General features: G+C 54.6%; 1 protein-coding gene across 1 annotated transcript; it reads right to left on the reverse strand.

The window, feature by feature from the left end:
• Positions 1-1,540: 1,540 nt before the first annotated feature.
• On the reverse strand, positions 1,541-10,023 carry HMX2 (H6 family homeobox 2). The gene is made up of 3 exons (XM_090057261.1): positions 9,925-10,023; positions 3,265-3,545; positions 1,541-2,582 (listed from the first exon to the last, which is right to left on the reverse strand). Exons 2-3 carry the CDS (start codon positions 3,542-3,544, stop codon positions 2,035-2,037), a joined length of 828 nt encoding a protein of 275 aa, XP_089913387.1. The 5' UTR covers position 3,545; positions 9,925-10,023; the 3' UTR covers positions 1,541-2,034.
• Positions 10,024-12,181: the final 2,158 nt, after the last annotated feature.

Below are 12,181 nucleotides of genomic sequence, written 5' to 3' on the forward strand. Positions count from 1 at the left end.
TACATCGGAATTAGGCAAGGAAAAAAAAAAGAGCAAGCCACAGAGTGCAAATCCGAAACACATGGCATATTTTTTTTCTGACGCCCCGATGCAGAACGAATAAAGCTTCAAATGCGTTTGAATGGTCCTAAAGCAGAACACCCTTGAATTAGATTTTCACTTGAGCACTTGAACATCTTCACCAGAGGCGTTTCGCTGCAGTGTGTTTCATTCGAGATTTCAGAATACTTAAACAAGCGGGCTCCGGTGGGCTCACCATCTTAAAATCGCTTATTTGACAGGGCAGGAACCGCTCAGAAACGCTGCATGTCCGAGGATGACACCACTACAGGTCTCGAGCTCTATGTTGTTTTAATCGTAACTATAAAGTCAGGCGAGTTACATTTCGTTATTGCTTCTTTAAACACCTTCCTCTATTAAGATCCGGCGTTAACCAAGGAACAGGTGGCTGTGATAAAACATGCAGCGCTGCCTGCGATTTCAATAACACTCGAGGAAGTATTTACTTTTTGTTTAAACGATTCACTTCATCCTCCGGCTCGATCCGAGGCTGCAGGTGTTTCTGGTGCTGCGGAGAGATGCTGCTGAACGCTGAAATCAATCACAGCTCCCAATGTCACATTTCTATTAAAAGGAGCTGGCGAGCACTTTACATGTGATCCTGGCATTTAGGAGAATACACCGCCAACTATAAAAACAGCCCTCATTTCCGGAAACACTTCTCCGGGCCGATCGCTTAATAAAGAGCGTTCATCTTAATCCCGAATCAAGACGCCAAAGCTGCTGCGATCTAAACGCAATTGACATTTGCAAGGTTTTAGGATTGCAATCTACACTTCCTGTTCATTATACCTGCGGGGAGAGAGAGAAAGAAATACTTCTGCACCTGCATCGTCCAGCTATGCTGGTCTAGTGAGAAGATGGGGATAAACAGGATGTAGAAAGATCTCCTTTAACATTAGGCGAACAATGCTGAGTAGGGTTGCCGGGGGGGGGGTATATATATATATATATGCCACTAGATGCTCCGAATTAGCAGGTAAACCGTTTTTGCAGCATTTCGACTCATTCCCCAAGCTAAAAGTCCCTGGTGTTGATCACGGTGATGAAGTTTTCCTTGAGGAGTCTGTATAAATAATAACCATAACTGCGGGGTTTACAGTAACTTGCGGAGATTGAGATTTTATTTCCCCCCCCAACCCTATTTCTTTCTAGTCAACTGCCCAATTCACTCCACTTCGAGTGAGCCGATCATCCCAGCCCCGTTTTAAGCAACGCCGAGGTCCTGCTGGATTGACCGGAGTGAAATGCCCCTGTCCGGGGGGAGGGGGGCGTCAGGCTGGTGGAGCCGCTGCAGAGCGGATCGCGCCCTCCCCCCAGGGCTCGTGGGAGCGTCTCGTCTGAACAGACGCACAAGCCCGGAGGTGCCTATCCCCCTGCCCATCACAACCCCCGCCCCGGCTAAACCCGAGCCGCCCCCGCCCCCCCCCCCAGTGTGCTTGGCTCATTGTCCTCAAACAGGCAAGCGACTTGGCAGAAGTTAGAAACGCTGTTTAAAATGTTTTATTTTCCTTTAAAAATATTTACAGATTTGAAATACTTTTTTTTTTGTAATTATTATTATTATTATTTTATTTTCGAGGGAGGGCAGAATATTAAGGAAAGGAGACAGGAAGTGGATGATACAAGTGCGGAGTCAAAGAACCAAGCTCCCTGTGGGTTTTTCGTTTCGTTTCCTACCTGCGGGTGCAGACAGACATGATTAAAATGCGCGGCTAAAGTCCCGTGGCGCTCGGGGAGTCTGAGATGTCTGCCGGGCTAGTGCGTGGCGATCGGATACAAAAACTCCCTATGCCAGCCTAGAAAATAAAGAAACCGGGAGGAGCCCATAAATAAAAAAATAATGAATACACACGGTGTATTTCTTAACATGGGAAGAAGCACGTTTGCTTTCGTATGAGAAGAGACGGGAGAGGTCGTGCCGGCTGTCTGCGCGCTATACAGAGAGGGAGCCGGGGCCAGCGGCTGCTAGAGTCAGTAGTCGATCTTGTTGTAGAGGTTATAGAGAGGTAAGGCCGAGAGGTTGCTGCCTGGGTAGTACAAAGGGGCTGGGAAGGCGATGGACCTGGGGACCGGCACTCTCAGGAGGGAATTGTCTCTGAAAACCAGGGGCATCCCCACGAGAGTCTGGGCCGAGGCGTGGGCCATGTTGGCCGCCTCCAGCTCTGCCGAGAGCTGCCTTTTCCACTTGTTCCTGCGGTTCTGGAACCAGGTTTTCACCTGGGTCTCTGTTAGCTGCAGGCTGGAGGCCAAGCAGGCCCGCTCCGAGCTGCTCAGGTAGCGCTTCATGTCGAAGGTGGACTCCAGCTGGTACACTTGGCTCCGGGAGAAAACCGTGCGCGTCTTCTTTTTGGCCGAATTCGCCTGCCTGTCCCCTGCGTCCCTTTGCCTGTCCGCGGAGGAGGGGGAGCTGGGGGCGAAGTGTTTCTCCTTCTCCTCCTTAAAGTCCTGCTGGGCTGGAGAGAGGAACGGCGTCCTCTCCGTGCCGCCCGTCCCGGCCGCGCCGCTGCCCTTCGGGTTGCCTTGAACAGAGCAAACAGAGATTTCACATCAGACCCCTCCGGCTCCGGCTCCGGCTCCGGCCCCGCACCGCCCCGCACCGCCCCGGCCCCGCGGGCGAGGGAGCCGCCGCCTGTGCCGCGGTCCTTTCTCCGGGGAAGGCAGATGAGCCCCGCGGTGGGGCCGCGGGGAGGGGGGTGTTGGGTTTGTTTGTTTGTTTTTTTAAAAAAAAAGGGGTTTCTTTTCTGCAGGAGAAGAGCTGGCGGGTCTCACTTGATAGCACAGCCCGTTTATTCCGAAATAAAGCTACGACCCGCTTGTCTCCCCTTCCCCGAGCGCTGGAAACGGGAGCAAGCTCGGGAAGCCCCCGTTATCGATCACATTCAAGGGGTAATCGCTGGCGGGGCAGAGGAAGGGGAATGCAAGCCTAAGGACCCGGGCGTCGCCCTTCCCTTCGTGCCAAATCCAGCCCAGAACCGGCACCAGGTCGCTCGGGCCGAAAACGAGGGGAAGGGGCAGCGAGACCCGCCCGGCACCCCCCGCCCCCCGGCTCGGGCAGAGCTGCTCCCGGGCACTGGAGCTCGTCCCTCGCCTCGCACACCCCTCGAGCCGGTCCAGGGTCCCTCGCTCGGGGCTGCGAGAGCCCGGCTGAAGTGGGAGCGTGGAGAGCCGGGTCCTGCAGAGGTAAGTCGGTCCGGTACTTACTGAGACACGTGAAACTGATGGGCTGGTGTTTGTGGCACGTTTCTTTGGGGCCAGGCGACGCGGGACAGAAGCAGCCGTGGTGCTTCCAGCCTTCCTCCGGCTCCTCTTCCTCGGAGGACACGGACAGACTTCTCTTCCTGCCGGGCCAGGCTGCGGCCGCCTTTGCCCCGGGCTCCCTGCCCCCTTCCGAGGGGCCGCTGCCCAGGATGGACTGGATGGTGAAACTGGAGATCGGAGCGGCCGCGGGGCAACACTTGCTCGGGTCTTCTTTGTTGCTCATCCTGGGTTCATAAGAAATAAGAGGAAGGAAGCTCTCCCTTTAGAGACCCTCTGGGAGAAGGGGGGTGGGAGCGTGTGTGCGGCGGAGGGGGGGGGCTGCCGGGGGGGGGCTTGGGTTTCTTGTCGGGTGTTTTGGGTTTTGTTTTGGCGTGTGTTTTTGGCGTGCCTTTGCAGGGTTTCCCTGAGCTTGCCCAGCCTGAATGCATGCTCCCTTCTCTCTCAGATCTCTATTGATCTCCCGGCGGCGGGGTGGCGTGGCTTCATTTGCATGGAGGTTACATCTGCCAGGGCCAATCACAGCCTGCCGGCAGCCCCGCAAAGTTTCAAAATTGCAGGACCCCGCAAGGCCGCTGCCTGCGGCGCCGGGGGTGGGGGCTCGCGGCCGAGGGTGGCGGGCAGCCAGGGCTGCCCCGCCGCCCCCTCGCCTGGGTGGAAACCGGGTGAACTGACGTGGTCTGAAGCTCTTATTTTAAACCGTGCGGATGGGCGTGTTGAATAAACGCAGTATGCACATCCCTGGGTCTTTGCCCCTTTTGTACCTCCAGCCTACCCCCCCCACCCCGGAGATATTTGAATAGAAAGATTTCCAGCGGGGGGGAGGGGAGGAGGGGGGGGTTATGCTGCTGGTGGGAAATGTTCACTCCTGCGTGCGCTCACGCCTCTTTCCCCCCCGATGCATTTTCAGGCATTTCCAGGCAAACTTTCCCGGACAGCCCCGACCCCAGGGCTGTCCCGTCCCCCCCCCGGCTTAGCTCGCTACGGTGGGTTTCAAAACAGGCGCAACTATGAGCTGGAGGGGAGGGATGGGGGGCGGGGGGTAATAATTTGCAACGACTTCAAGTGAAAACGGGCGGATCAAATCTCCGGGATAAAGTGGGTTCTGGGCACGAAGTTGAGAAGAGTGGTTTGATGAATCCGTTTTGCAACCCTCACTCCAGCCCACGAAACAACTGCTTAGTGATTCCCCATCAACGTCCTAATTAAGAGCGGGGTCGCTTCACCAGGGCACCAAAAACTCCTTGCCTAGCACCAGCCATCTGAAAAGGCCTCGTGAAGGAATTAACCCCATCCCCATTTTAGCTGCTGGTTTTCCAGGCACGGAGCGAGCCCGGAGTCCCCCGAGTAACACTGGATCCGGGGCCTGAATCCTTGTCTCTGCAAGAGCAGAGCTGCTGCAGGTGCAGGGGCTAGGAGGCTGCGGGAGGATTCAAGGGTCTGGGCCAGGAAGCCTGGGCACCGCCCGGCGGTGGGGCCCCAGCCATAGGAGGCCATCCAGGTTGGGAAGTGTAGGACCGATCCCCAAATGATGCCGCCTTGCCCCTGACTTGCCCCATAGGAAGTCATACATCTTTGCGGTGCAAGGGACAGACATCTATTTGGAAATCCCTGCTTATAGGGCATTTCAGCTGCGATTTCCAGAGTCCTCCGCAATCACTGCGCACCCCAGCATCGCTTCCGTTCCTCTGGGGTTGTCCATCCTTCATCCAGACAGGAAAACTACGGCTTGCAAAGTCTGCCCAGAGTTTCCTCTAGAGGAACATCGCAGTGGCGATGCCCTTGCCCCCTGCCAGGTGCCCTAGGGGCCGGAGAGGGGGGCGGTCTTATTTTTGCTGATGGTCCCTGCGACCCGGAGCTGGGGCAGATCCGCAGCGAGCCGAAAGCCCCGTGCGCTCCCCAGGGGTTGACGAAGGCCGCTCGGTCAGGATGGACACAGGTGCCCCGTGTGCACTGCGACACCTGTTCAGCATTTGCTTTATCCAGCGGTGCAGAGCAGCCTGCAAACGACCAAGGGCCGGGGCTTGAAAATGAGCCAGAAAGCTCCCCCAAACTTGGACAAAGAGTCGGACGGGGCCCGATGTTGCTTCCCCCACTCCCCGTGATGCCCGTCACTCAGGCAAGGGTGAATCACGGCTCGTCTTTTCAAGGCCTCCCAGCCCCGGGGCTCAGTGCGCGGGTGGCGCGGGCAGCACAGGCCGCCCCCGGGGATCAGGTGGAAGCGAGCAGACGGCGCCGCGATCTCGGGGAAGTGTCCAGCCCTGGAGGACACCTTTCAGGAGTAGGGCTGAGCCACCCCAGGCCCAAGCGAAGCGAGCCTGACCCCCCCACCACCGTGCTGCGGGTCTCATTCGTTTTCGGGGGCAGGGATGAGCCTGCGATGGGGCTCCCAGCCCTCCCTCCCCGTCCGACCGCAGCTCCCCAAGGCCATCGCCCCTCGGGAAAAGCCTCCCTGGTCGCACAGGACACGGGGCAGCTCCTGCCTCGACGTGCCGGTCCGGCTTCCGAGCAGCCCCCCTCCCAAATCAGGATACCAGCAGGACGCGGCGAGCGGGGGGAGGCGATGGAAATACACAAATCAATATAGACAAATGTCAAGACTTTTTTAAATGACATTTTCATTAACTCCGAGTCCCCCTCTTCTGCCCGGGATATTGAATAAAGTGCTCGGAATATAATTAGGCAGGGCGATGACGACTGTGACCCAGAGCAGCAGCGTCATCTCTTTAACTGCTTAACTACTTGATAGACTCATTCCCGGGCTAATTGATAAGGCGACGTGGCCCGGCCCCTCCTCTCCCGAGAAGGGGCAGGTGCTGGCCTCTTTCGCCGCATTTTCAGGGCTTTTCAACAGGGGCGCGCGCGACACATTACAAATGGTCAGCTTTAATCACGGTGTCAGCTCATTAACCCGGAAAGACCCCGCGCTGAAATACAATCTAAGAAATCCTCCTTCCCCCCCTCCCTCCCGCGGCCCGGGCCACGTGCCCGCCCCTTCGGGGCAAGTGCCCCCCCAGCCGCCCGGCGGGAAGGCGCCTCCAGCTGTGGGGTCCCTGGGGTGCCACTCTCCTGGGTGACGGGGGGACGACAAGGGAGTGCGGAGGGGTGGGTTTGGATTTGGAAGGGCCCTGGCCTGCCACAGTCACACCTAGACACTAGTGGTGGGATCTTGCAGTGAGGGTCCCGGATTGCAACCCCCCCCCGTTGCCTTCCCCAGCACCCAGCTCCCCCCCCCCACACACACACACACTGGCATAGTTTAAAAACAAAACAAAACAAAAAAACCTGCAGAGCTGTTTCCCTTGAAGCCCCCCTTTCATTCAGACCCAGTGAATGGCACAGCTGGCCATTGCTTTTATTTTGCAAGGGGCTGTTGTCCCCCAGATCTTTGCAGAGAGAGGGGAGAAGAGCTGCTTCCGTCCCCTCTCCAAAGCGAGCCCGCAGAGGCGAGGGCGCCCGGCAGCCCCGCAGCCCGGCCGGGGAGAGCGGGGCGGCCCCATTGTTCTTCCCGGGGGCGGCGGAGCCCCTGCGCTGCTGTTCCCGAGCATATGCTCGCGCAGGGCAGAGTCCTCTGTGAAACCGTGATGTATTGGGACTCCTGACTGGAGCAGAGTTGGAGCAGAATTTACAACCGATGCAGACAGGGCGTGAAATCTGCCCTGTCATAGCTAAATGGGCAGATTTTATACACCCATTTCAGTCGAAACTTGTTAAATGACCACATCTGTCAGGAGAAAGATAAGCTAAAAATGCTTTTTGGGGGGGGGGCGGTTTTCCTTCTCACTTCCGGAATTAATAACCAACGCCAACCTTTATTATTTTTATTTTATTTTATTTTATTTTTATTTTTTGCAGGGGGAAGAGGGGGAGAATAATTCCGAGTGCCCCACATTGCCCATGCAGAGCGCCCCTGGGAGTGGGTTTTATTTTGGTACTTCTCCTTCAGGTGGTGGAAGCATCCCAGCTATAGTTTCATTACCATGCGATCAAATATTTAGCAGGGCAGAAGCCAGCGATTGCAGCAAGGAAATATGTGGAACAGACTCTCCTTTCCCCCGGTTCTGCGTATTTAGATACTCGCGTTTCTGGGAAGGCAGCTCAGCTCCTCGCACGTATGATATGATCAAATGGCTACAGTAAGATGCACTTTTCCAAGACAGAAGGAACGCTTAAAGTTTAGATCTCCAGATTATTACAATGCTCAATATTAAAGTGGCCCTGAGCAAGCTTTCAAGGAGCCTAATAAAAATTGATCTCCACTGCTTTTGCAGCAGTTGGAAAATAGGGTTGTTGAGCGGCTGTAATATTGGGAGAAGGTTCCCTCTGAAATGACAGATGAAGTCATAAACAAGTTTGATCTTGGAATCAAGCTTCGATAAATATTAAACACAGTCCCCTTTACACGTGTGGATTATGATATATGGCGCGTCCAAACTTTAAAATAAGGAAATACCAGAGAAAATGATCTCAATAAATTGTCTAAGTATAAACGTTGATTATGTTTCGATTTTCATTCAAGAGCCTCTGCTGCTCGTTTTTTGGTGCAAATGACATCTCGCAATAGGCTTTTGGGGAAAAGAGCTCCCTATTTGAAAAAGAGAGCCCTAGAGGTGTACAATTTATGTAATCTGGGGCTGGAAAATGAATTGTGTAATTTATTGGAAAACAGAAAGTCGTGAAGATTGGATCAGCATAGCCTATCCAAGGCCCCCTATCCATCAAGTTCCAATTAACAACCTAACCAGAGAGCTTTAATGTGTTTCCAATCTAGTGGCCTGATAGACTCATCAATTCCTCTGGGAGAAATTAAGAAAATCGACCGCCCCTTGGCGTTGTAGTGTCATTCCTTTCTGCAACTATATGTCAAATTAAAAACACAATTAAAATTTAAACTGTTTCAATCAGAGGGTGCCCTGCAACCTATGTTTCACTTAATAGAACTTTGATGAAAATCTGATGGTTCCACTCCATCATGAAAGCGAATAGAGCTGAGGAGAGCAGGAGATCCTTTATATTTATTTAAAATATTAGCGCTCAGGAGAAGCCAAGCAGGTGACCAAACCTTAGAGAAGCAGAGGGGTTTTGTTTTGGTGGGGGGCGTTTTTTGTTTTTGTCTTTCCTATCAAGCCGCCGCTTTCCGAGTCAGCGGGATGGCCAGGCTGATGGCACAGCGTGGGCATCCCGCGTGAACCGCTCTGCTTTCAAAGAGGGAGTGTAAATCAGAGTCGCGCCCAAAGAAGTTATGTTGCTCTGCAGGGAAACTTGCGATTGGTTGGATTTGGGCTTTGAAATATGCATGAGTGACTGGGAGCGGTCAGAAAGGTGTAAGCTGAAGTCCCCACCCGCAAGACTTTGTCGCCTGCAGCCTTGTAGCGCCAGGGAAGTGCCATGTTTGGAGAGCCACTGGGGCAAAACTCAGGGGGAGGGTTGCAGAGGTTTGGACGCATCACTTCCCCTCCCCTCTCTACTTGTTATTTATTTAAACATTTAAGACCCTTAGCTTGGGTAATTTTCTGGCATAGGTGTAAAAGGCAGTGGTCAGAAACTGCGAGATAACGTTTAGCTGTTGAATTTATTCAGTAAAGGTTGGGAATATATCCCTGGGTAGGTGTTGAGTGGAGGATGCTTTTGTTGAACTAGTCAATATATTTCTTAGGCACACACAGGGAGAGAGAAACAAATAAGAATACATATAGTTGCCTTTTTCTTATCCCCTCCTATTTACACTCCTCCGATCTCTGATTAGGTGAGTACTATAGAGAGGTTTAATTGCTATACTGGCAACGTTGCCTTTTAAACCATGCATTGCATAAAACGCTGCTGGTTTTAGGCATCCTGCAGATCCCGTGAAGGGAAGCACCAGGGTGGGTGTCTGAAAGGGAGAACAGGACTGGAGAGACGTGGGCTGGTATGTGGGGATTTAGGTTATGACTTCGCCAAGGGCAGAGCTGATAGAAGAAATGCAGGAATTGTAATGAGCTCATTAACTAGGGGCTCTCGCAGAAACTACGGCCGACTCGGTAGATCTGAGCGATCACCACGGGCTATTTCTTGGCCGGACACGGGGCTCCTGTCCTTTGCCGCCTGTCCTGTGCCCCCACGCAAGGCTCGCAAAGTTGCTAATCAGATGGAGCCGGGGAAGGATAATTCGGCTGTTTGAGAACAAATCAAGGTCATCAGCGCTCACTAAAGAGCACATGAACAATAGATTCATTTGAAACAATATTTTACAGACGTTTGACGATCAATATGAACTGAAGCATTATGCTGTACCAATCTGTTAATGCTCTTAATGGTCTTCTCATTCCGTTTGCACACTATACCGAGTCGATAGAGTAAAGTGATGATTACAGGGACACTTGCAGCATATTTGAAAAACACGGATCCCCACCACTCTTTCAAAGCTGAATTGTTTCCTCTGAACCGAGAACAGATGCATTTGTTTGCACTCCTCTTCCCCTCGCATCTACTTCAGCTCTCTGACCTGGGCACGTTCACTGCATCCCCTTCACGGCATGCGTGCTCCAAGCAGAAAGCAACACTTCCAACTCCCATGCATTAGATCATTTTCAAACCACAGGGTTCAGGGGGAAAAAAAATACCAACCTCCCAAACTTCTTCACTAGGAGTCCGCGGCGGCTGGGCGGTGGGCACTGATCAATCGCTGCCTCCACTGGGGCTAATCTCAACTTCAGCCCTCCAGAGGCAAAAGGCTTCTGAAGCCCCAAATCTGGTGGCCGGGAAGTTTATATCTTACTCTCTGCTGTTTGCTATACACAGCCAGCTTCTATTTACTACCAAATAAAAGAAACACATGTATGTTTTGAGTGCAAACACCGCAGCTAGTTCTGTTCAGCCAAGCTCAAAACAGAGGAAAGGAAGAACTGTGCATCTCTTGACTGGCAAACAAAGGCACAGATTTTGCACAGCGCGGTTAAAGCAGTCAACAGAAGCGGTGCGAGAGTTGCTACAGATTAAAGACACGAAGCAACTTTCTTTGAATTGCGTAAACCGTGAGGCCAAACAGCCCTGCCTCTGACCAGCGGCCAGAGATGGTTTTCCAGAACACCGAGTGATTGCTTTAAATCTTTTGAAATACCTTCCTTGATTGTGCTTCGCAGAAACTTTCTCCCACTGCCAAACAAGGCGCTTCCTCTAAGGAACTTGGCCCTGCTTCTTACTCGCCTTCGTCGCCTGCAAAGCAGATCGGCTGCGGGTTTCACTGCGGGCCTCTCAGCCACTCGGCCCCAGCGGGAAATGCGATTTTAAGGAAATGTTTTGGTCCCTTCCAGGTCATCGCGACCTTGGGGTAAATGGCCGTGGGGGCGTAAAAGTTAGTTTGAAACGACTGTCGTGTAAAAAAGCCCAACCAGCCGGGGGGGGGGGGGGGCAGAGCAGAAATGCCTCCTGGCGTCTGCCGACGGGCTCGGGGGACAGGGCAAGCTGCCGGCCGGCAAGGTGCGCTGCTGGCATCTCCTGGCGATGGCGGGGTTGGAAGGGAAGAGCCTGGGCAGCCTGCCCGGCCCCGTGGCTGGGTCTCGGCTGGTCTCTCGGGAGGGGTCACCGAGCAGGGAGGGGCAAGGAAATGGAGACTTCAGGGCTTACAAGCTAATTTCGGGACCGAAGGAGCTCGCCCAAACCTTTCCTGGGAACCGTGTGCGTCCCCTGATGGTGCCACGAGTCTGGAGACGGGTACCTCTAGAAAAGCGCTCGCTGTTTGCATCGGGACCTGGGGAGCCCCCAAGGGCGGGGAGAAATACCTGCCCCGAGGCCTCCCGCGATTTGCTGCGGAGCATTTGGGACTGTGGATTGTCCACGCTCGGCCCCTGCCCTGTGCTGCCCCGCGGGGGCATGCAGGCAGCAGGTGGCCCAGGAGGAGGCAGGGGACGAGCTGTGCTTGAAGCAAACTGGTCGTGTCTCGACTCGGGAAAGCCCGAGTCAGTCAAGAACCGTTTTCTAGGCACTGACCACAAATAAAGAAGTATTTTCATGGCGTTTGATAACATCGTGCCACCGCGCTGCACCGTCCAGGGCAGTATTTGCTATTACAACATTATTTTTAATGGGCTGCCAGAGACTTGTCCCGAAGTTAGTATTGCAAACAGCAAAAGGCATCACTCTGTTTGTAGCCTACACAGGGCACAACATATTTTGACTCCGAATTTCTGTTTATTTTCCAGCCAGGACCTGCGCCAGGGGGGTTTAGCCCAAACGGAGAGAAAATAAAGGACTATCTCCTCGCAGCGGTCGTTTTGCGAAATCCTGCCTGTACACACACATTGATTCGGGGCAATTTTCTATAAACTGAGAACAATCCTATCGGTAAAATCCTGGGAGGGCGGGGGCGGGGGGGGGGATAATGATAGCCAGCTGCCAGGCAAGAGCAGGGGAGGAAACTGAACTTTTAGGGCAGCTGTTGAGGAGGCAAGGCCAGGCAGGACCCTCTGCCATCCGGGCACAAAGCGGCTGCTGAAGCGCTGCAGACCTGCCGGCATCTGGCGATCACGGGCGGAGCCGGCCCCGGGCTGCCCGCGGAGCCGCCGCGGCCGCAGCCGCCGGGGGACCCGCTCGGCGCGGCCCGGCGCGGCGCGGCGCGGCGCGGCGCGGGGCTGCGAGCGGGCGGCAGCGGCGAGCCCCGCACCCGGGCCAGGGCTGCCGGCGAGTGCGCGCGTGTCCGTGGCGCCTCTCCGGGCCGGCGGGAAAGCGGGGGCTGGTTGCGATCCTCTCCGCAAGGCAGCAGCGACCCAGGCCGAGTTACCTTCCCCCTACCAAGGCAGCAGGAAAGGGGGAGCCGCCTTCTCCCACCCCCGCATCTCGGTGCCCGGGCAGCGCCGGGCGTTGACTCCCACGGGAAAACTTTTAA

The sequence above is a fragment of the Crocodylus siamensis genome, chromosome 7, assembly GCF_052110815.1.
Source record: "Crocodylus siamensis isolate JL-2025a chromosome 7, ASM5211081v1, whole genome shotgun sequence".
NCBI classification, from domain to species: Eukaryota; Metazoa; Chordata; order Crocodylia; family Crocodylidae; genus Crocodylus; species Crocodylus siamensis.